We start from the raw sequence: 23,789 nt of genomic DNA, 5'->3' as shown, positions 1-23,789 counted from the left end.
ACACGACCTACCCCTCCTAAACCCCTGCTGGCTGGGTCTGATCCCCCAGCCATCCTGTAGATGCCAGGTGATAGCACCCCAGATGATCTGTTCCATAATCCTGCTGGGCACTGATGTCAGGCTGACAGGCCTGGAGTCTCCCAGATGCTCCTTCCAGCGCTTCTGGGATGCCGTAAATCCCTTCAGGCACAGGAAGGAGCCCTGAAGGGACAGAGGGGAGGAATGCCAGGAGGCTTTGGAGCAGCAGATCTCCCCAAAGAAACATGCACCACCTTGGAATTCTATCTTCCATAAAGGGGGAGGTCTGTCCTGACAGGTCCTGCAGGTCTCCAGCAGCATTGAAACATCCCAGTTTATGGCCTCCTCCTGGTGCTCGTGGCTCCTGTGCTGCTCCTGTACTAGATCCTGGGATGCTCCAAGGATTTTGGACTGCTGCTGGAACTGCTGAGCTACCAGGTTTCCCAAGAGGACCAATGGATATCAATTGTGATAACAGATTGCTCCAGAGCCCTTGAATTGTTCACATCAGAAATAAGTTTAATTTCTCTCCAAACACAGAAAACTACCTGCAGCCATGAAAACCCCACTGCACTTCCCCACCCCCAAACCCCCAATCATAATTGACTAATCCAGCCTTGTCAAACTTCACAACAATACATTTCAGTGGAAGGAGAAATCTTATCATGTGGTACATGATAGAATTAATCTCTGCCCTGCAGTTCTAGTTAGCCAAGGAAGAGAATTATGGTGACAAAGTTATATATTAGCCCTAAATTAGTAAAATATTTTCAACCTTGTCCTTAAAATGCATAATAACTCCTACTTATGACTTAAAAAACTACACACAAGGTACAAGGGGCTGCACTCTGCTCTCTCTCCCCAAACTGGGGACTACAATCATAAACTGGGAATTTAGAATAAATAATCAGAACATCCCTAAGTCTGTCTCTACAAGGAAAGCAATTCAAGGTCCTAATACTAATGTGCAACCACATAATGTGCACATGGTCTTCTGACATTAAGATATTTTTCACAAAATCTATTTATATATGTGCATGAAAAACATGGATTTGAAGGATGCTGCAGCAGCAGGACCTGCTACAACCACAGACCTCTTGCATTCACCCAACAGCTTCAACAAATGGTCCAGAAGCCACTCAAAGATAAATAATTCCATCCAAAATAACTGTGCTAAAATTACTCCAGATCCAACACATCTCCTGAGGTCAGGTCACAAGCAAGAGGCACCATTAGCAGGGCAAAGTATGGAGGACAGTGTTTGGCCAGCTCAGCTGGCCCCTGGCTCTCCTCTCTTGCCTCTTTTGATACCCAGCAGGTGATCCCTGAGAGAATTTTGGTTTATTCTGTCATTCGGGCCACTTTTCCTTTTGAAATGTTTTCTTCTGAATGGTCACATTTTACCTTTATTTCCATGGGGTCATCTGCATCATCTACAGCAAGAAATAAAGAAGGATTAAAGTTTGCAAAGTCTGCTCTGACTTCAGTCAGGTGAAGATACAAAGTATCAGAAAATGCTTCTCATCATAGGCAACAAGAATCATGAAATCCCAGGATGATTTGGGTTGGAAGGGGCCTTAAAACTCATTTCATTCCACCCCATGCCATGGGCAGGGACACCTTCCAGACTGTTCCAAGTCCCATCCCTTACTCCATTCCAATATCTGCTCCCCTGTATGAGCTGGTTTTCATATTAAGATGGGTATTGGGATAAGGCTTGGAGTCAGGGACTCTCAAAATTTTGGCTTTCCCAACATTCAGTCCCTACCACAGGGCTGCTGGAAGAACTGCCAGCATACAGTGGTTATATCTGTACTATTCCAGTGTGCGACCTCATGGACACATTAATAGGTATCCATTCCAGGGTTTGGAACAATTAATTCCCTCAGATCAAAGGGGTGAATGAAGGAACAGTTAAGATTCCCCTCAGCTGCTGCATGTTGGGTTTCTATAATATAGAGAGGCTGCTGTGGGCCACTGTTAAATAGAAAGGTATTTTGTCACTTAAATTCCATTATGGAGCCAGGCTGGGAGAGCTAGGAATGTTCAGCCTGGAGAAGGCTTCCAGGGAGACCTGACAGACCCTTCCTAAAGGGGCTCCAAGAGAGCTGGAGAGGGATGTGGGACAAGTGCCTGGAGTCACAGGACAAGGGAGAATGGCTTCCCATTGCTAGAGGACAGAGTTAGATGGGACACTGGGATGAAATTCTTCTCTGTGAGGTTGTTGAGGCCCTGGCACAGGGTGCCCAGAGAAGCTGTGGCTGCTCCTGGATCCCTGGAAGTGTCCAAGGCCAGGCTGGACAGGGTTTGGAAAAACCTGGGATAGTGCAAGGTGTTCCTGTCCATGGCAGGGCATGGAAACTGGATGAGCTTTAAAGTCCTTTTGAGACATGAACTTTAAGGAATTCAGAGATTTTAGAGGAGCTAAGATTTTAGTTAGAGATAAACTTTATTGGAGTTAATTAAAATAAATAGGTAGGCCCTGATGAAGTTAAGATTTAGTAGTTAACTAATAAATGATTGATTGTCAACATAATGTTTGGTCAGCTGGGTTTATAATGAAGAATATAGAAACTGACAAATAGCTTTTAGGAACATAAGATAATTGTGGGCCTCCTCTGTTCTGAAACCAACTGAACACAGGGAATGGGAGTTCTACTGAGGGCTCATTTGTCATATTTGCATTGAAAAGGTGGAAAGGTCAGAATGAGGAAGACTTCATTTACTTCCTCATTTTGGGACCCCTCCCCATGAAAGGAACCACTGACCATTTCAAGGAACACACTATGCATGCTTAATAGCTTTTGAACTAACTACCATACGAAGCAGGGAATGGGATGTACCAAAGTTATGAACATGTATTTGTATTTTGGGTATTCAATACTTGTATGGCTAAAAGGACTCTGTAATCACCTGTAAATTGTGGTGTGTATTTGGGAGCTATCCCGCACGCTGCCCGGCGTTGTAATCAACATACACTTTCTAACTTTAAACTGTTAGAGAGTTTTTGTCCATCACAGTTGGATATCGGTAATAGATCAATATCCACATTTTTTTAATAAATCAATTTCCCACTCAAACCAGGCTGAGATTCCATGTTTTACTGTGAAGGATTCCTCTGAGCTCAGCACAGGTCCTGGGATTTCAATTTTAAGAGCACAGGTGCCATAAGTGACACATCTGTGTGACTGGAAATACCTAATTAATTAAGTACTTCAGGCTCAGCACAGTTTGAATGTTCTAGCCTTACCTGATAACTACCTGTTTGTTATCCATAGGGTTAAGCAATGCAGAAAACCATGCCAAAAGGTAAATTTCTTGGAACAACTCACCTCTCCAGAGGTTTGTGCTCAGTGGGAATCTCAATTTCTGCTATGGCATAGGGCAGATCATGGTACCAAGGACAAATAAGAATGCTCTGGTTTACAAGAGGAATGGGCAGAGCTGCAGAGATTTCTGCACCTTGTAGACACACATAGCCAACCTGAGGCTGGGGAGTCAGGGCAGGTGGAGGAGATCTGGTTTCGGGAAGGCATTTCTGCAGCAGGCAGGAGGATGCTCCAAGGGGAGAGGGAAGGAAGAAAAGGCTCACACTCTTGTTCTTGCACTTGGGACAACATTTTAACAGTATTTTAACAGTAACCAGAAGAGTTGCTCATGATGTTGGTATCCAACATGGAAAAGCATCCTGGAAAAGCACCCAAAGCCCTATGTTTCTGAAGACAGCCTGTGTGTCACAGCACAGGGAATGTGGGTGCTGCACCATCTCTCACCTCTTGTAAGCTGGACTGTTCTGTGCTGCTCCTCTCTGACCTGTTTCATCAACTGCAGATTGTGGTCGCTGGCTTCCTTGTGGTTCACCATGGGGAAGGGGTAATCCTGACCTGGGTAATGTGGAGACAGAGCCTTTACCACATCCAGCAAGGACATTTTCCCTGGATTTGGAATAGTTCCAGCTTTTCTTAAATGGAAGTACCTAATCCTTTCCATCAAAGAGAAGAGCTCCCACTTTGACCTAAGAGCCTTCAAAGGTGTGTTAGAGCAGGAGTAAAAGCACAAGATGTTCTGATACTATTTAAAGCAGCCAAGCATCCAAGATGGATAAATTCAAAGGCAAAAGTGTGGAGTGATCCAAGAGTTTTAGGATAAAGTTGAAGCAAAAGTACGTACTGTGAAATAAGACTCCTATAAAAAAATGTTAATGGAGAATGAACAGAAGAAAGGCTGTTGGATTCATCCATTTTCAGAAGATAAATGGCTTATGTTGGAAGTGTGATGCTTCCATCCCATACACATTTATTTTCGATAATTAGCAGAAGAAAAATCCTTAGCAAGGAATGTAAATGAATTACCTATGATACATCCTGCTTGCTTCTGCTCCTCTTCAGATGCTGTCCAGGGCTCATAGATGTACTTGGAGGGAAAGTTCTTTAGTATGGGCAAATATTTCCTACAAAACAGGGATAAAAGGGGGGTTTATAATCCTGCAGGCAAATATTCATACATTCAGAGAAGTGCAAACCAACCTGTGCCATGTTAATATTGATATTACAATCTGTGGGAAAGTTCTGATTCACTCTCCACAACAAAATCGGGTTTATGTTCTCAAACCTCCATAGGTGATAACTTCCAAAAGTTAACTTCACAGCATAGAATAAATTCAGTGATTTAAACAGTACTTCAGTTTTGATTTCCTCCAAAATATGTTTTTAACATTTTCACTGACATTTCATCCTAAACACTAATAAATTTAAAAAACAAACTAATTTTAAAAAATTGTTGCAGAATGGCAAAGTCATTTTCTGTCCCACTCTGTGAGGTACCTCAGTACAGTCTTCTCCTTGGCAATATCCAAATCTGGACAGGATGGGAGGAAGAGATGTGGGGAAATGGAACTGTGCTGGGGGTTGGGTTTTCTTTCCTTTTCCTTCCTCTACTTGTGGAAATTTTTCCTATTGAGTTGCTAAGAAGCACTGATGGTTGTGTGCTTGAGACTTCGGGGAGGGGAAATTCCTCTGGTTTTTGGGAGCTTCTCTGGGAGAGACAGAGACACCTCAAGATTAGAAGCAGGTAAAGGATGGGGGCTGGGGCAGTTGCAGATCTCTCGCTCAATCTGGGCTTCGGAGGACGGTCGGACGCGCAGCCTGGGAAAAGGAATTTGCTGCCATGGCCACAACCTAGCTGGCAGCTGCTTTTCTTCTGCTGCTGGTCCCCACACTCCCATGCCCTACCGGGACATCTCACAGTTCCAGCTACTGCCACAGATCTTCTGATACATCTTGCCCACCACGCGGGGATTTTTTGCTTATTCCTGCTGTTCCAGCTTAGTGCTTCTCAGAGTCCTGCTGGGGCACGGGGCTCGGCTGCCCCAGGGTTTGTGAAGCAAAGCGTCTCCTCCCTCCCTGCCCGTCTGGGCCCAGCCGCCATTGCCGCCGCTCCCCGAGCCCGCGCCGCAGCGCCCCCTGCAGCCCGTGGGGATCGCTGCACCGGCCCTGCGCGCCGGGAGCCAGCGGCGCCCCTGCTGGCTGTGCCCGGAACTGCGCCCGAGGGAAAGCACCGGCGCCCAAAGGCTGGGAATGGGCTCGGGTTCTGTTAGCTGTTAATGCTGTAGTCGTTGTTGTTTGTTTGCCTTGTTACACATCCTAGTAAAGAACTGTTATTCCTATTCTCATATATTTTTGCCTGAGAGCCCATTAATTTCAAAATTATTATAATTTGGAGGGAGGGAGTTCACATTCTCCATTCCAAGGGAGGCTCCCACCTTCCTTAGCAGACACCTGTCTTTCAAACCAAGACAAGCTGTTTGCTCAACATTAACACAGTGAGCCCAGTGCTTTGAGAAAGCCCATCAGCACATTATGGAGAGACAACAAAATGAGACTGTGAAGCAAAGAGGACTCAGAGTGGAAAATAAAACCGTTGCGTGTGCAACTAAAGAATGGCAGGGTTAGATGGGATATTGAGATATTCCTCCCTGTGAGGGTGGTAAGGCCCTGGCACAGGTTGCTTAGAGAATCTATGGCTGTCTCCTCCTTGCAATTAGTCCAAGGCCAGGCTTGGAGAAACCTTAGGAGAGTGGAAAGTGTCCCTGCCCATGGCAGGGAGTGGAACTGGAGGAGGTTTAAGCTCCCTTCCAAGCACATCTCAGAATTCTATGAAAAGCAAGAAACAAAGTGCAGACTGGAGCAGGGAAGCTGTGGGAAGTTCTACTCAAATCCTTTAGAAAGAGGAGCCAGCCTAGTGATCAAACATGGTGCTGGACACAACAAGTGCTCACAAATGAACACAAGCCCTGCTGAGCCATTGCTTGGAATGGCAGATACCTGCTTCTCCATGCCTCAGTTTCCCCAAGTGTTCAATAAAACCATTGCTATGAGCCCTGTTTAACAGGTGTGTGTGTTTGAAACTGATCTAGTTCACCAGTTCCTGCTGTCAGAGGAGCTTGAGAAGCTCCAGGGACATGGTGGGGTGGATGTCCCCTGACCTGATGTAGTCGCCCTGGGGGTCCGTGCGCTTCCCGAAGCGGACGGGGCAGAAGATCCGTTTGTACTGATGGAAGAAGGCGCTGGCTGACAGCCACATCCAGTTCCCAGCGTTGATGCTGTAGTCAGCATCTAAAAGCAGCTCTTCAAACACCTGCACATCAGGGATAGGAAGAGAGAGAGAAACACCCCTGAAATGGCTATATTGCAAAAACTAGACAAAATCAGGCTGGGAGGTTGCTGCTGGAAGCACAGCACTGTGGGGCCAGGGCTGCCTCCTCACAGGCACACCAGGAATGCTTTCCACAGACAGAAGGAAGACAGAGCAACCCAAAAACTCTGGGTTTGGAACCTGCTAGAGACTGAGCATGTCTCCACCAGTATCCTCAATATCCAAAAGTCATGAGGATTTGGGGAAGAGAATGAACTCTCACCACAGCACTGAGTGACAAACAAAGAGATTCTATAAACCCTGAGATCTCCAGGAAGGGGCAGAACTAAACCCTGCTCTGTAGAACTATCCACTGCTAGACTCAGGGTGTGCAGGGTTTCTCAGGGCCAGGCAGAACAGAGGAAAATAAAAGCCAGCAGTGAACCTTCATTCCCTCTTCCCAGCTGATCCAAAGGTCCCCTCGTGTCAGGAAGCAGGCGACAGCATGCCGAGCCAGGTGATGGATCCAGCCTTCCTGGCGCAGCTGGGTCATAATGGCATCGATCCATGGGAACCCCGTCTGTGCCTGCAGCAGAACAGGAACATCAGCTCTCTCCCCTCACACACTGCTTTCACAGAATTACAGGATGGTTTGGGTGGGAAGGGATATTAAAGCCCATTCCACTCCCTTCCATAGGCAGGGACACCTTCCACCAGCCCAGGTTGCTATAAGCCCCATCCAACCTGGCCTTGGACAATTCCAGGGATCCAGAGGCAGCCACAGCTTCTCTGGGCAACCTAGGCCAGGGCCTCACCACCCTCACAGGGAAGAACTTTGTCCCAATATCCCACCTAACCCTCCCCCTCTGGCAGTGGGAAGCCATTCCCCTTGTCCTGTGACTCCATCCCATGTCCCAAGTCCTTCTTCAGCTCTCCTGGAGCCCCTTTAGGCACTGGAAGGGGCTCTAAGGTCTCCCTGGAGCCTTCTTTTCTTCAGGCTGAATATTCCCAACTCTCACAGCCTGTCACACCACCGCAAGATGCATTCGAATCGCCAGCAGAGATGGATCAAGAGGAAAGCTCCAAGCTCTAATGCAGTTGCTGTGGCCATGCACCTCATTACCATTTTCCATTTGTGGAGCCTTTCTGCGTCCTTGTACCAGCAGATCTGGAGGCAGATGGGGTTCCCAGCCATCTGGGTGAAGTTGGGGGTTGCTGATGCTACTGTATAGAAGAATTCCCTCCACAACAGCTGCCCTTGGAGTGACACTGGGGGCAGAGAGTGGTGCTTTGCCTGCAAAAGACAGAAGGTGACAGCTTCAGTTCATCCATATTATTGCAGCCTCACTCATTTTGTGACTGTCAGGCCTGTAAAATAAAGATTAATCTGACTACAATACTGGTTTCAAGGGACTTTAATGTTCAAGTCAGGGAAATCAAATATCTGAGGCAATGCTGTCTGGCCCAAAGCAAAGCCAAACTGCCAGACTTCAGTGTTACCTCAAACATACTCCATCTACCTTCTGAAACAGTGTCACACTGGGATTTCTTACATCAAGCATGTGTTTATTAATGTGTTAACTGATTCAGATGGCTCAACCATGTCTCAAATGATAATCTTAAGATGGAGGTAAAGGAGGTTGGTTTTCTTGGGCTGGTTTCAAGCTCATTTTTTCTTAAGAATCAAACAAGATTTCAGAAAGTGTCTTTCATTTATGCAACAATTAAAACTTGTCTAAGACAAAACCAGTTGATTTCCAGAAACAAAACTGTATAAATTAAACAAAAACTTCCCTTAACCACCAGACAGACAACCTAAATCCTTGAAATTTAGGAAGGTTTTCCTGGACTTCCCTGCTGATCCCAGGTCTGCTTGCTCCCTATTCATAGAACCATTATTTGGGTTGGAAGGAACATTAAAGCCCATTTCACTCCACCCTCGGCCATGGGCAGGGACACCTTCCACTAGCCCAGGTTGCTACAAGCCCCATCCAACCTGGCCTTGGACACTTCCAGGGATGGAGCAACAGGTTCTCTGGGGAGCTTGTGCCAGGGCCTCCCCACCCACACAGGGAAGAATTTCTTCCCAACATCTAATCCAAACCTGCTCTCTTTCAGACTTGAAAGAGATCCCCTCTTGAGACCATCCCCTCTTGCCCTGTCACTACAGTTCCTGATGAAAATATGAATTCAGAATGTGAATATCCTGTTTCTAAAACTTAATTGGGAAGAGCTGCAGACATTCACAAGTGCTTCACAGAACATGAAGCCACTCCATAGATTTCATGGGACACTGTGAGAAGACATTAACAAAGCAACATTTTTTGATACACCAAGTCTCTACCAAGACAATCCGAGTGTTAAATCCTGCCTCCCATGCCACACTTGTCACAGTTTTGGATTTGCTTACATAGGACCAGTTATTTGCTTACCTGAGCATAAATGTTTGACAACCTATAAAAAAAAGTCCGAACTGACAGACAGCCCATACTGAAATATGGGCTCAGGCCTGTGGTGCTTGGAAGCAGTGAGTTTGGGATTGTCCTTGATTTAGTAAAACTTGTTACCCAGCCCTGAAATGAAAACAGAAATCTGGGTTCAGGCAGCACAAGATGACACATGGCCAGTAATAAACAGAGGAAAGCTCTTGGAATTGGCTTCACTAACACAGGGGCTTGTTTGATGTCATGTCTGGAAAACATTCCCGCTTCCCAGAAATCAAGGACAGCAAAACCCGAGCCCAAGCTGCCACCCTCCTCCAAGCCAAGCTGGGCACTGACCTCAGCCCACCTGGAGCCACCACCATCCCCTGTGTTCCATCAGGGCTGACCTGGTCAGTCAAATGTTGCTCCAGGCGCTGCAGCCCTTCAGTCTCCCCTCCTTTCCAAGGGGAAAGGCTCTCTGGGGAAATCTTCAAATCCACAGGGAGAGGCACCCTGTAACACTCAGCCAGGCCTGGGTCAGGGGCCCTACATCTCCTAAGGTGAGAGAGAAAACTCTTTGACAGGAGCAACAGGAGCCAGGAGAAAGAGGCAGTCCCTGTCCATGCACATACCAACTATCATCTATCAAGTCCAACCAGAGCACAGAGAAGGAAAGCACAGTGAGAAATCCCAGGCTGTACTCTCCTGGGGGAGAAGAGTTCATCCTGCAAGAGTTCATCCTAGGGGATTCTAGCCTGAACCGGGGAAGAGGAACAGTCCCACCAAGTTACAGTGCTCAGAGCAGTCAGCTGCATCCCCAGCTCAGACCCCTTTTAATTCCCATGCCCTACACAAGGCTCAGAGGCAGCTCCTCTCCAGTTCCTCCCAGCTGTTACATCCATCCCTCGGAGGGAACCAAGAGCCTCCTCAGACCCTAAACACAATTACGGTGCTGCCTCCAAATGCCACCCCAGCTCCTGTGCCTCTGAGTAGAGGTCACTCAGGAGTCACAGAATCCCAGACTGGTTTGGGTTGGAAGGGACATTAAAGCCCATCCAGTTCCACCTCCTGCCATGGGCAGAGACACCTTCCCTACATTGCTCCAAGCCCCAGCCAACCTGGCCTTGGACACTTCCAGGCATGGTGCAGCCACAGCTTCTCTGGGCAACCTGTGCTAGGGCCTCACCACTGGAGAATTTCTTCCCAACATCTAATCTAAACCTTCTCTCTTTCAGTTTCATAGGGAAGGAGGCAGATCAGCTTCCTGGGCCACCCCAGCTACTTGCTCCTAACCAAGCTGGGGGCCCCAAGCCCACACCCCTTAGCAGCCCCCTCCCACATCTCCTCAGCCTCAGTTGCTGAGGCTTCCCAAGGCCTCTGCCCCCCATATGGCTGGAAGAGCATCAGTTTGGTTTTTCTTCCACCCCATAAAACACAGATGAAGAGGCCCAAGGAAGTGCTGGTGACACAGAGACTTCTCACAACCCATGAATTAACTCAGACATCAACAGATCTTTGTACTTACCTGGACAAACCTGAGCTCAGCCCTGCTGCAGACACCTATAGAGGTGGGGCCAGTGCAGCTCTCAGAGCACTGACATAGCTCAGGCCTGCTGGGAAGCACGTGAACCACTTATCTCTCATCAGCATTAATTTTAAAAGTCCAAACAAACAAATCAGGCAAGAAAGAGAAAAAAAAACAGCACTCAAAAAAATACAGGAACTTACATATCCCAGTAGTTACATAAGTCTTGCCATCAGACTGCCTGAGGACAACATTCAGGAAGTAACAGGACTCCCCCAAGATGGGAAGATCCAAGCCTGGGTTGGAGGCACTGAGCTGAGGCCATGCAGGAGGTACCTGATATTGAATCCCAAGTACCTGCAGTCCCATTCCAGCTCTCTCCTGCTCCAGTCTTACTTCCCTTTGGATCACTGACCTTTCCTCATGGAGAGCAAAACACAAGACATCCTTGACTCTGAGCTTCTTTTCAAGTCCTGGGAAGCAAGGGCTCAGTCTCTCTTTCCCATATAACAGATGGGAGAAGAGATTTAAAGCCAGGAGGGAACAGTAGCATCATTCCATCAAACTTCCTGCATAAAACAAACTACTGTACAAGGTTCATCCAATTCCTGTCCAACATCTTGAGAGGAATGCAGAGCATGCCTTTGAGTAAATTCCCCAGGCTTTCCTCAGCAGGAGTTTGACATCTCTTAAAAGCTTTTCTCAAGGTGTGTCTTAGGTTACAAGATGTGGCTGGGGGTGTGTATTCTACTGCCATCTGTTTGAGATGGGACAGTTATCGTCTGTTAATTGGGCCACCTGTTAAAACCAGGTGAGGCAGTTGTCTTTATATTTTCACACTCTCCCTCAGGGGAGATCTCTTCTGTTCATGGGCCAGTGAGTGTCCCTGCATGGCTGATAAAATTCCATCATCTCATTGGGAGATGCTCCGCCCAGGGGGAGGAGTCAAGCATTCCTACCTGGATAGAATCTGACTTTTGGAATACCACAGTCAGCCTTTTCCACTGGATCCCAGAGGAGCAGCTTTCTTCTCCACTGGATTCCCAGTGGAGGACCAGGCCCATCTACACCACCACTGGACCTTCAGAGGAAAACTACACCCTTCCACAGGATCACTGCTTCAACAGAACCACACCTGTCACTCCAAGATGATTGCAGCCACCATTTAATGGGACTGCTACCAACACCCTGACCCCACAGGGTGTCAGTTCCTATTCTGATTCTGTCAGTCTGTTTTGGTTTTTTGATTTTTTTTTTTACTATTGCATTTGTATTTTTAATTTTCCTAGTAATGAACTGTTATTCCTATTCCCATATCTTTCCCTGAGAGCCCCTTAATTTCAAAATTATAATAATTTAGAGGGAGGGGGTTTACATTTTCCATTTCAAGGGAGGCTCCTGCCTTCTTTAGCAGACATCTGTCTTTTCAAACCAAGAAAAAGTGCCTTGCAAAAGCTTAAGACTTTTATGGAATCACAGAATTATTAAGGTTGGAAAAAAACTTTTAAGTCATTGAATCCAACCATTATTTTGTGAGGTATCCCACATGGTGAGAAATCTGCACAAATATCAAAAGAGATGAGTATCAGACCATTCTGCCATCTGGTCTCCCCTCCCAACAGCAAACACATCCCCTGTATATACAGAATCAAAAACCCTCCATGCACAGAAATAAAAAAAGAAAACATCTAAAATGCCTCATTATCATTTGGGCCTGGCTCTTCTTTTGGGCAGAGAAAGAGGACCAGCAATTCCCGCTCACAGGCTGGTACTTACTGGAAGTCTTCAGCTGTGAGGTTTCGGACAGGCACCTCAGGGTCACCAAGCAAAGACAGAATGTGAAGGAACCTCTTGTAAGTTAATGGGGGACTCCCACCATTTAGGTCCAAAATCCTTAAAAAAAAAAAACAAAACAAAAAAAAAACAAGATCTCTTCTCACATAAAGAAACCAAGGAAGAAGCTGGAACTGCCAGTGGACAGGAAGGTGGCATCACAGGCTATAACAACTCCATTACTGCAACTGAATGTAGAAATTACAGATTTTACAAGTGAAACTCCCCTGGGTGAATGTACATCTATCCCAAGAGCAGTTTCTCAGGACCTAGGACAACAAAACTGGGATCAGGATTCCAGCCACGGCTTCACCTGCAAAGCCACACACAGCCAGGAGACATGGGGCAGGGTGTGGGACACCTCTGGTGTCACAAAAAACAGGTTCAGGGCAGTAAATAACTGTCCTCTCTGAACAATCACCTGTGCAAACAGCTTGAATTCAAGATAGCAAGTTACACACATCCATTCATTTACAAAACTTAGGGGTTTTGCAAAGTTGGAGTGTTAGGGCTGGTTTAATTATTACTTATCTTCAGTCATTCAACACTGAGTAACAGCTTGGATCCAAGCATATTCAGACACCAGTGAAAGTTGATTTGAAAGATTTCGAAAAACTCTGACACCAAAACCTCTTACTATATTTAATAGAACTTTTACAAGTCCTACTAAAGGTGTTAAGAGAATTTCTTCTGCTCTGTTTAAAAGAGTAAGTTTTTAGGTAAATTAAACTGCCCAAAAGGAAAAGTTAAGCAGCTGCTTGGGCTGAAATCCTAAAACCTGTGCACAATCTCTTCTGTTTCTTCCAAGAGAGCAACACACAAAGTTCTCCCAGCAAACAGCACCACATTCACCTCAGACAGTTCAATTTCCTCCAAAGGAAAAACCAAGACACTTGGCCTTTTCTCTTCTAAAATGACCTCCCTGGGGAAACTTGTGGGTTTGGGGCAGTCACATACCGCTGGGTATTGTACAGGCTGTGGCTCACCAGGGAGAGCACCTCAAAGCCCAGCTCTGCCCCCAGGCGCTGGATGTTGGCCTCCATCTCCTTGTAAAATGGCTCCATCTCGGCATCCAGCGTCACTTGTGTGATATTCCACTTCCGGATGTGATCCCTAAGAACAATCTCATACTCCCCTTGAATAACCAGCAAGCAGGAGCCCATCTGACCCAAGTTTTTGTGAAGATCCTCAAGGGACTGGAGCAGGAAATTCCAGCGCAGGGCCCCAATGTGCATGGAGGAGGTCAGGAATACTCTGTCCAGGATGTACACGGGGTACAGGGCCTCTGAGGACTCCAGGGCAGCCAGCAGCACTGGGTTGTCATGGAGCCGGAGTTCCTTCCGGAAAAGGTGAATGGTGCGATGCAGCATCCTGGATACAGAAGGAAGGGAACCCTTGGCTTTTAGGATACCAAATCCCTATAAAGATGGAAGGTCAATTAACAATTAGAAATAGAGCTCAAAAAAAATCCTCTGCAGTTTTTACCACAAACTTCTTGCTTTGATAAGTTTTCATAAGAGCGAAACGCAGGAACAAGACCAAACCTCTCCCGTGGCCCCACCATTCAGCAGCATGATCACCCAGCTCCACAGAGAATGGCCTCTGCCCCAAATGAGTCAATCAAATCCTTAAGTTAAATCTCTCAATGAAATTATATCCCAATAACCCTCACCAGAAGGAAGGAATCAAAACAGATGGAGCTGCCAGAGCTCGATTTAGTGCACAAACACTTTTTAACCCCACAGATGTGGCTGTCAGCAAACCCTCTGGAAGTCATCAGCTGATTTCAAGGAGGTCCACAGGAGCAATCAGCTCATCAGAGACCTGGTACAATACACCCTCTGTCAGGTGATGTTAGTAGGAGACACGTGAACTTATGGATTTCACTGAATCCCAGACTGGTTTGCGTTGGAAGGGACATTAAAGCCCATCCAGTTCCACCTCCTGCCATGGGCAGGGACACCTTATTCTGTCCTAGGTTGCTCCAAGCCCCATCCAACTTGGCCTTGGACACTTCCAGGCATGGTGCAGCCACAGCTTCTCTGGGCAACCTGTGCCAGAGCCTCACCACCCTCACAGGGGAGAATTTCTTCCACTCTCTCATCTCACCCTGCCCTCCGGCAGTGGGAAGCCATTCCCCCTTGTCCTGTTCCTCCAGACCCTTGTCCAAAGTCCCTCTCTAGTTCTCTTGAAGTCCCTTTAGGCACTGGAAGGGGCTTTGAAGTCTCCCCTTTTCTAGGCTGGACATCCCCAGGTCTCCCAGCCTGCCTCCAGAGCAGAGCTGGGTGTGATAATGACACAAAACTACTCTTGATTCATACTTTTATTCCCCTTTGAACCACTTCAGCTGAGTTCAGAGGGTTAGCAGGAGTGCTAACTTTGTGTCTTAGGCTGAAACATCTCAGGGTACAGTTTGGGAAGCAGCTCCCAAGCTCTGGCTGCCCTGTTCAGGACAGTGGACCCAGCAGATGCTGGGAAGCACAGGAGGAGCCCAGCTGCCCCCTTGTGCCTGCACCAAGCCCAGCAGCACCTCCTAAACTTGCCTTCCTGTGTGAAATTGGGAAAGTTGAACGCCCACCTCCCAAGTGGGTCCCCACCTGCTGCTAATTTCCATCCAGCCTTACCCCCAGAGGAGAAGAGATTAGAGATTAACAAAGAACCAAACAACAATCCCTAATCCAGCTCAGCTCTTCCAGCCAAACAGCTCCACTCACCCCCTCACAATGGCTGCACCAGGCAACTCAGCCCTTGTCCCTGCTCAACCCACACCAGCAGCTTTTCCATAAATCTGATTTGCTCCATTCCCAAACACATGCACCAGCAGCACCCAGACAGGCCCACTTTGTAACAACCCCCCAGTAAGGCCCCAAACTCACGAGCTCAGGGTGCAGCCCAATGCAGGGCTGGGCTGTGTGGCGTGCTCTGCCCTGCACCCACTTCCTGGCAGAACCGGAAAAACAAGGTGACTCTTGCTGCTCAGGGGAGCACCCAGATGGCATTTTTGGGTACTAAACCATGCAAAGTGTGCTGGAAGAGTCCCCTGCATCCTATGCACCAGCTAGACTCACTGAAGGACTGCCCCAGTCAGGGGCTCCAAGGCCCCCACAGCCTTACAGCCTTTGGAGCTGTAAAGCCCTGTGGCCCCACATGCTCTGCAGGGTCACCCCAAATTCAGGGCCCTGCAGCCCCCTGATGTTTGTGGGATCACATTCATCCTCATGCCCCTTCGTCTCACACACTTGAGACTGCTCTGAGCCCAGTGCCCTGCACAGCCCATGGGATGGCCCCAAGATATGTCCCTAGGCAGAACCCATCTCATCCCATCCGTTCCAGTGATGGCATCCCTGCAGGAGCAGTGGGGAGCAGGCCCACACCACAACAGGGACTGGGCTGGGCACAGGGCAGGCAGGCCCCAGGCCAGGGCCTGGATGGGCTGTAGGGTCTGGCTTAACAGCAGCTCTGGGGATGCCACTAAAGGGGACTGGGGGAATCAGAGCTGGGGGGACAAGGATTTCATTAAAACAGGCTGGGAGGAGCAGGGGCTCCATTCAAAGGGGCTGAAGCTCATTGAGGAGGTTGGGAGCCTGTTGCTGTTTGTGCAATACAACAGGAGCCCAGAGCCAAAGAGGTGTCAAAGCTGGGTGAGGAGCTGGGATCCCCTGCTGGGTGGGAAGGAAGGGGGAGGCAGATCACTTGTGCAGGCCATGGGTGGTGTCAGAAAGAAACTGAGCTCTAGGACACTCCTGTCGTGTCATAAGGAAAGGAAAGATGCTCTGGGATGTTGGAGAGGGCAGAGCAGGTGCTGTCTGTCATTGACATCATGTTGGGATTTATCCACTGTTACTCTTCCATCTCTCCATGAACCAGTGGTTTGAGTCTGTTCACCCAGCAAGGCTGGGCAGATTCCCTGTCACACCCAGATCACATCTGCTCCCCAAAAATCAACCAGGCAGGCAGAAAATACACCTCACACAGGATTCATCCCTGCACTTTGGGACAGGTACACCAAGACAGAAAGCAGGGAAACTGAGGCCTTACCTTGAAGTTTGCACAGTTGATGCCCCAGAGTCTTTACAACATGTCACCCCAAAAAAAGGAGGTCACACAGTCACTGATCCCAGCTCTCCTGCTGCTGAGCATTTCTCTCCACAGGCAGGAATGTGCTGCAGGGGTGCAAAGGCTGTCAGTGGCACTATCCAAAATCCACTGTGCTGCTCCTGTTCCTACAGGCATTCAGAAATGAGTTGCCCAGTTTTAAACACCACTAAATACCATAAATATCTGCACTGATGGGGATTCTGCATCAAAGATGGTCTAAGCCACTCAAGCTTTTGTGTAATTCCCAAGAGCCAAGGAGGAGGATTGCAGGCAGCTCCTTTCTGGTCCCACTGGCCCTTGGAGCTGGCAGAGCCAGATGGGGCAGGGACAGACCAAGGCCTAAGGAACTAGGAAGAGAAATTTTTAACAGTTTAATTTCCTCTGGGGACACTCTCCATTGTCAAATGCTCCTTAACTATATCTTGGCTGCTTCAGAAGCAATAGTGAAACAGATAAAGACAGGTGTCAGACACCTGGAGAGAGCAGCCTCACACCTGCTCTCTCAAACAGTCTGGGCTTGGGAAGTGGAATAATTATCACCATTAATTTGTTTAATGTTATTCTGATTTGACAGACTTGAGAACAATTCTTAATTGGGATCTAAGAATAAATTTTTTGCACTAATCTGGTTCCATAATCCCACTCTCCACACTGAGCCAGACCTGAGGCTACGGTTGATTCCAGCCTCTAGGTTCTTTCCCTTGTTTGAATACTTTAGGTGGTAAATACAGTGCTGGATACAGCTTTGATGCAAGAAAACGGCATATTGAATCAGAGGAGGAAATAAGTCCCAAACACATCGAAGTGTAGGGGCTTGACTGGGGCTTCTCCGGCAACGGGTCGAGAACCACACCCGAGTCTCTGCCTATGGGGGATGGGGCGGAGAGAGGACGGGCTGAGGCTCCAGGACCCCTTGCCCGGGACCCTCGGATGGACGGGGAAGTGGCGAGGAGGCAGCAGCTAGGGGCGAACGGGCCAGCCTGGACTCCCACCTCCTCCCTCGGGGGGGGGGGGGGGGGGGGGGGGGGGGGGGGGGGGGGGGGGGGCCCTGAGCCCGCCTTTACCTCCTTCCCCACGGCCTGTGGTGGCGGCGGGCGCGGCAGCGGTTCCTCGCCCCACGGGGCCGGTTACACAACGCCGGCTGGAACGGGTTATGTAAGGACCGTTCCAGCGGGGCCCTGCCCGCTGTCCACGGCGGTTTAACGCGGTTCGGGGGGGAGGGTCCCAAGGCTGGAGAACGCTAGGGCCGGGAAACCTGGAAAGTCCCCGAGGGTCCCGGAGCGCCTCCGACCCCGCTCCCACCTCCCCGCCACAACCTCAGGCCACACCCGGCGCGCGCCCAACAAGGGGCGGAGCTTGGGTTCCCGCCCGCAGCGCTCACTCAATAGCAGCGCCCTATTTCAATTGAGGGGCGGGGCTGAGCGCCAGAACAGCCAATCAGCGCCAGAGCGGCGGGCCAGGGGCGGGGCTGCCCGCCCGGAGCCCGCCCGTTGCCAGGTGATAGCGGAAGTGCGGCCCCCGCCGCGCGCCGCCTCACGGTCTGTGCGGCGCGAGCCCGGGCCTTGGTCAGTGGGGAGAGCGTTAACTAGTTAGAGTGAGGCGGTAATTAGTAAGCAGAGAGGGTGGAGGTCGTTCCGAAGAGATTGTGTGGGGGATCTTGGAAGGGTGGGGCTGTGGGTAGCCGTTCCTATCCGTGGGGAGTGGGAAGGGTGGCGCAGATCTTGTCTGCGGGGGTAATTAGGCTGAGGGGTATTTAATTAGGCTGATGGAGGAGGGTGAAACGCTTCTTTAGTGGGGATAGTTAGGCTAGAGGTGTAGTGAAACTGAGCGGTGCTTGGGCGAGGGTGTCTGTGGGGTGGTAATGGTCTGAGGGAAATGATAATCCCTGGAGGGGGCACTTAGGCCTCGGGGCTGTCCCCCGTCCTCAGGGTGAGTGGTTAAGGCTGTGGTGGGTTATGGTTCCTCTCAGGGTGGACTGGCAGGTGTGCTTACATCCTTGTCTGTGGGGACTGAGGGGCAGACACCTCCTTTGGGAGTGTCAGGAGCATTGGTGTGGCGGGGGGTGGCCCATCCCTGAAGCAGCTTTCAGGTCTCCCCCTGCACAGGAAGGGGGAGATGGAGCCTTTGGGTAGGAAGGGGCACTGATGGATGGTCCCAGCAGGGCAGTGGGTACCTGAACCATAAAAGGACACAGGTGATCCCAGGGCAGATGTTACAGTCCCAATAAGGGGTTGGGAGCCTGGTTATAGCCTCCCAGTTTATTAGGGTTTCTTATACCCCAGGGTTTATTAGACTCAGCTGGGGACTGAGGGGATGGGATTGATTATAAAGGGTTTCATGCCCCTCCACCAGCTGGGTGCAAGAGTAGTTCTAGGAACTAGCTCAGCCTCTTTGTGACTCTGATATCACATCAGGATAACAGCTCAATACCCAGGTCCTTAGCAAAAAAGCTCTCAGTTTAAATGCTTTTTTAAAAAATACAGGTTTGTCAGGAATAGAATTTGGTTTCAGAGCTCTAGCACCATGCAGAGAGCTTCGCGGCTGACAAGGGAGCTCTCGCTCCTGGCTACAGAGCCACCTCCGGGCATCACTTGCTGGCAGAACGGGAAGCTGGATGACTTACGGGCACGTACGTACCCTGGGGGTTCCCAAAGGCAGGGCTGGGCTGCAGTTTGCTGCTAGGTCTCTGCATGCTTTGGGCTTTACAGGCTATGTGGAAATGTGGGATTGTAGTTTCCTTTAAACATAGCTTGGCCTGTGCCTTGGCTGGTCTGCCCTTAATTTTGATTGCTAGGGGATGGAACTAGTCTTACATAAGATGACATTTTTTAATCCTGGATTCTCCCCTGTGAGGGAAGTGAGGCCCTGGCACAGGTTGCTCAGAGAAGCTGGCTGTCCCATCCCTGGGAGTGTCCAGGTTAGATGAGGCTTGGAGCAACCTGGGATAATGGAAGGGGTTCCTGGAACTGGGTGGTCTTTAAGGTCCCTCCCTATTGCAGTGCATCTCCCAACCCTTAACATTCTGTGAATCTGTCACCTGAGCAGCTGTGTAACTGTGGGAGGTACATGGGAACTGCTGGACAATGAGGTGATCTTGAAGGTCCCTTCCAACCCAAACTATTCTGTAATTCTGATTTTGAATGTAATTCTTGTATTTTCATCTTGCTCCTAAAGAAATTTTAGGAGGTGTGGACACACCATATGAGAAAGGAATATTCAACCTGGAAATCATAGTTCCTGAAAGGTAAATGGGCAATAGATTCTAGCTAGATTAATTAAGAAGGAGTTCTCCCCTGTGAGGGTGGAGAGGCCCTGGCCCAGGTTGCTCAGAGCAGCTGTGGCGGCCCCATCCCTGGAAGTGTCCAAGGCCAGGTTGGACAGGGCTTGGAGCATCTTGGGATAGTGGAAGGTGTCCCTGTCAATGGCAGGGGGTGGAGCAAAATGTGCTTTAAGGTCCTTTCTAATGTAAACCTGGCTGATTCTCTGATTAAGTAGTTGGTGTAGTCCTGCTTTAAATATGAGTAAACTGATGTAAGGTATTTGCTGTAAATACTAACATGTTAGTCTTTATCCTCTCAACAAGGAATTGAGACCCTCATTTTAAGGATAGTAGCTGATACTTATTTTGCATTGCACATCAAAGATGTGTGATTAAAAACCTAAAAGTGCCATGATAACAATTTTGCCTCATCATACTGTCTCAAAGCTTTCTGGAAAGACCTTGTTCATCAGTACAAATTTTCTTATGTTCTTCCCTTTGTAGAAGGCTATCCAGGGAAGTGTTAGTCCGGCACAGCTGGAAGCAGCCAAGGCAGAGCACTGCCTCTGAAGATTTGTGGGGAAGGGTGTCATGTAAGCTGGGAGGAGGAAATTATGGCATTGCTTGAGTGACAAAACAACTAGTCCTTTAGATATAGCAATCACTTTTGTTTCTTAATGCTTATCCCTTCAGGTATCCATTTGAGCCGCCAAAGATTCGCTTCCTGACCCCCATCTACCATCCTAACATTGACTCTGCTGGAAGGATTTGCCTGGATGTTCTTAAGTTACCACCGAAGGTAAGACAGTGCTTGGGTGTGGGTAAGTGAGCCTGGGCAGGATAATGAACTCCTTATCTGCTTCTTGTAAAAGCCTGATTGAATGTCTATTTGGTCCTGACTTATTTACAGGGAGCAGGGGATGAAGTTTTGAGTGGCATCTTCTTTGTTCAGAGCCAGAACATGATGGGTTTTGTTCCATATAAGTTTCCAAGGCTTTAAAGATTGGAGTCAAAAGGCATTATGTCTGAAAGTGAGTTGCCCCAACACAGCAGAGATGTGCAGGGTACAGCCCATAGAATTATGGAATCTCCTGAATTGGAAGGATCATCAGGGTCACAAGCTGGATTTGCACAGGACAAGCCCAAAGTCCCACCATGTGCTTGGGAGCTTTATCCAAATGCTCCTTGAGCTCTGGCAGCCTTGGAGCCATGACCACTGCCCTGGTTGTCAGTTGGGCTTCCTTGGAGCCTTGTATTGAGAGTGGGTCTGGTATGTTCCATGGGGGATTAGGTGCTGGAAGTCCCAAGGCAACTGTGGGCGGGTTGTGTTGAAGTGCTGTAGGTTCTGAGTTTTCTCTGGGCTGCCGTGTGCTGGTTTCTTTCTCCAAGCTGCTGCTCTCATCCTGTTTCATTACAGGGTGCATGGAGGCCTTCCCTGAACATCTCCACCCTGCTGACCTCCATCCAGCTGCTGATGGCAGAGCCCAACCCTGATGATCCTCTCATGGCCAATATCGTACGTGAGCTCCCTCTCTCCTGGCCGTGGACACAGGTGGGGAGGGAGTGGGGGGCTGGACTTAGGCTCAACTTCTGCTTCACTCTCTCTGGATTGACACACTTGGAGCATGGCTTGACCTGGATCAGCTGGGGCATCTCTGGGCTTCCCTGAGGCAGTTGAGGCAAGAAGAGATTGTCAAGGTCTTGTCTTCAAGCTTTATCTTCAGTGCAAATGGCAGCACGAGTTCTTCAAGCTATATGAATTTTACACTTCATGCTTGTTGCAGTTTTAGTCTGGTTTAGGAGTCCTAAAGCCAGACTTAGTCCCAGCTTCTTGGTGACATGTAGTCAATCAAATCTCTGTCTTTGTCTTGCTCTTCCCATTTAGTCCTCGGAGTATAAGTACAACAAGCAGCTGTTCCTGCTCAATGCCAGGGAGTGGACTGAGAAATACGCAGGGCAGCTTAGGGTAAGGACCACACTCTGCTCACTTGGTATAGCTCCCTCTTGGTCTACAGTCCTTTTGTCTCAGTTTTCCTTTCACAGTTGCTTTGTTCTTTCCTTCCTCACCTTCTGCTCTGTGTTTTGGAGCTGTATTTAATTTCCTTATATTTTTTTAAGCTCATTATGTTCTCTCCTTCTAATTAAATGTGCTCATTCACTAATAACTGCCATGCTGCTCGAGGAGGAGGGACAGATGGATAACCCTTCCCAGGGACCCTGTAGCCCTATTTTCCTTCAGCTCTGTTCCCTGTCCTCCTGTGCCTTGAAGCCCACCTGTGCCTGTTCTCCACCTGCTCATCCATTCACTGACTGGTCTCCCTATTCCCTGATGGAGTTCAGCCTTCCTCCCATCATCCTTCCTCTCTTCCTGCCTCCTTTCCTTTCTGTCACCTCACCAATGTGTCTCATAAAAATGAAATCACACTTAAGCAGATCAAAGCCTCTGCCCAAAAATCAGTTACCTTTGGGCTTTCTCCCTTCCCTAGGTGCCTTCCCTCCCTTGCACCTGATTTGGGCAACACCCTTTCCGGGATGGGGATATCTTCCCTGCAGGAGCCATGCTCACTGCTCCAGCTCTGAACGCATTTCCAAGTTAACTGTAGTTGTCAGGAGGGCACAGAGTGAAGCCATCCCTGCAACAACACACAGAGCCCTGGAGCAACCTGCCTCATCTATGTGTGTTCTACTGCTCTGCTCAGCCATTATCTTGTTCTCTTGTCATCCTTCTTCCTAAAAATCCCAGCAGTAGGAGCAGAATAACAAAGGCTCACTGGGTAAGAGCCAGAGTACAGTCGGCTCTGACCTTGGTGGAGCACTGGGCATTCCAATGACTGTAAAATTAAGTTATTCACAACTCTTTAATTTCTTGGGTTATCACAGGCTTCCAAGCCTTTGGAAGAGAAAATCATCCAAAGTGGAACAAGCACCAGCAGTGAATTGACCATGCAGAAAAGAAAAGGGGTTGACATCAGTAGGAAGGAGAAGAAATCCCGCCCAGATTCCTGAGGGGTTTTTGTTCTCTGTGGGCTGTCACTGTCCCCTTCCCCTCACACATGTACAAGGCAAGAGTCTGCCGTTCAGGGGCTGTACCAGCTTTATGTTTCTGTTTCCTTGGGGTGTTATTTTTTTGTGAAAAGTTCCATTAATAAAATATAAAGCTTTTAATTTATATCTACTTTTCTATTTTGTTGAGTGGAGATTTTGAAATATTCAAAAGAAAAGGTGAGTTGATGTGGCTCAGCATGGTTTTTGGTAGCGGGAGAGGGCCACAGGAGTAGCTTCTGTGAGAAGCTGCTAGAAGCTTCCACCATTTCTGACAGAGCCAACTTCTGATGGCGCTGAAGATGGACATGCTGCTGGCCCAGTTAGAGAGGTTGGTATTGCCTCTGTGATGACATTTAAGAAGAAAGTCAAAACAGCACACAGGCAGTTTTTCTCCAGTGGTGGGGAGGCACTGCCTTGCTGGTGTGGCCTGTGTTGAGCCTTGCCTGCCTGGCCACGCCTAGCTAGCCACTGCGGACAGAAGCGCAGGATCAGTGTCTTCCCCTTCCCAGTGCCCTGCAAGAGGAGAAGTGTTAAATGGTGCCAACGCCCACGCAATGACAGCCAGGCCAACTGGTCAGCAAGGGAACCAGGGCAAGCAATTCCCTGATGTGGAACCTAGATGAGATCAACTTCTCTGCGCTGCAGGATGTTGCAAGAATTAGAGGGACTTCTTGGCAAGAGTACCTACAAGCAGCGGTTTTTCTTCTAGTCAGAGGAGAGGAGGAAGTGAGAACATGTCAGAGAAAACAACATGGCAGCACCAAGGTCAGTGGGGGAGGAGGTGCTCCAAGTGTTGGAGCCAAGATTCCTCTGCAAGCCACGGTGAGGACCATGGTGAAACAAACTGTCCCCCTGTAATGCACAAAGTCCACAAGGGATGCAGAAATTCACTTACAGTCCATGAGAAAAGGGCTTGTGCTGGAGCGGGTGGATGCCAGAGAAAGCTGTAATCCAG

The 23,789-nt window shown here is 48.7% G+C and overlaps 2 protein-coding genes across 9 annotated transcripts; one reads left to right on the top strand and one right to left on the bottom strand.

Moving 5' to 3' along the window:
- Positions 1–519: 519 nt before the first annotated feature.
- LOC119711897 (cryptochrome-1-like) lies at positions 520–17,862 on the bottom strand. Of its 4 annotated transcripts, none has more exons than XM_038162566.1 (12): positions 17,595–17,862; positions 16,471–16,655; positions 13,390–13,850; positions 12,376–12,492; positions 9,482–9,629; positions 9,084–9,224; positions 7,775–7,945; positions 7,097–7,237; positions 6,503–6,654; positions 4,371–4,468; positions 3,792–3,902; positions 1,459–3,576 (listed from the first exon to the last, which is right to left on the bottom strand). In XM_038162566.1, exons 3-12 carry the CDS (start codon positions 13,800–13,802, stop codon positions 3,347–3,349), a joined length of 1,722 nt encoding a protein of 573 aa, XP_038018494.1. In that variant the 5' UTR covers positions 13,803–13,850; positions 16,471–16,655; positions 17,595–17,862; the 3' UTR covers positions 1,459–3,346. The 4 variants fall into 4 exon arrangements, with proteins under 4 accessions (XP_038018492.1, XP_038018494.1, XP_038018493.1 ...); XM_038162565.1 differs by having other exon boundaries at positions 16,471–16,595; XM_038162564.1 differs by lacking the exons at positions 1,459–3,576; positions 16,471–16,655; positions 17,595–17,862 and adding exons at positions 520–1,451; positions 15,309–16,452.
- Positions 17,863–18,007: 145 nt separating this feature from the next.
- UBE2T (ubiquitin conjugating enzyme E2 T) lies at positions 18,008–22,958 on the top strand. 5 transcript variants are annotated; one of them, XM_038162760.1, is made up of 7 exons: positions 18,008–18,095; positions 19,014–19,159; positions 19,705–19,774; positions 20,483–20,588; positions 21,207–21,305; positions 21,675–21,755; positions 22,670–22,958. In XM_038162760.1, exons 2-7 carry the CDS (start codon positions 19,054–19,056, stop codon positions 22,793–22,795), a joined length of 588 nt encoding a protein of 195 aa, XP_038018688.1. In that variant the 5' UTR covers positions 18,008–18,095; positions 19,014–19,053; the 3' UTR covers positions 22,796–22,958. The 5 variants fall into 5 exon arrangements, with proteins under 5 accessions (XP_038018688.1, XP_038018691.1, XP_038018690.1 ...); XM_038162763.1 differs by having other exon boundaries at positions 18,013–18,095; positions 19,042–19,159; XM_038162762.1 differs by having other exon boundaries at positions 18,045–18,068.
- The last annotated feature ends 831 nt before the right edge of the window (positions 22,959–23,789 follow it).

This window comes from Motacilla alba, chromosome 26, assembly GCF_015832195.1.
Source record: "Motacilla alba alba isolate MOTALB_02 chromosome 26, Motacilla_alba_V1.0_pri, whole genome shotgun sequence".
NCBI lineage: Eukaryota > Metazoa > Chordata > Aves > Passeriformes > Motacillidae > Motacilla > Motacilla alba.
The sequence above is the reverse complement of the archived record's forward strand: the minus strand, read 5'-3'. Positions and strand labels throughout refer to the sequence as shown.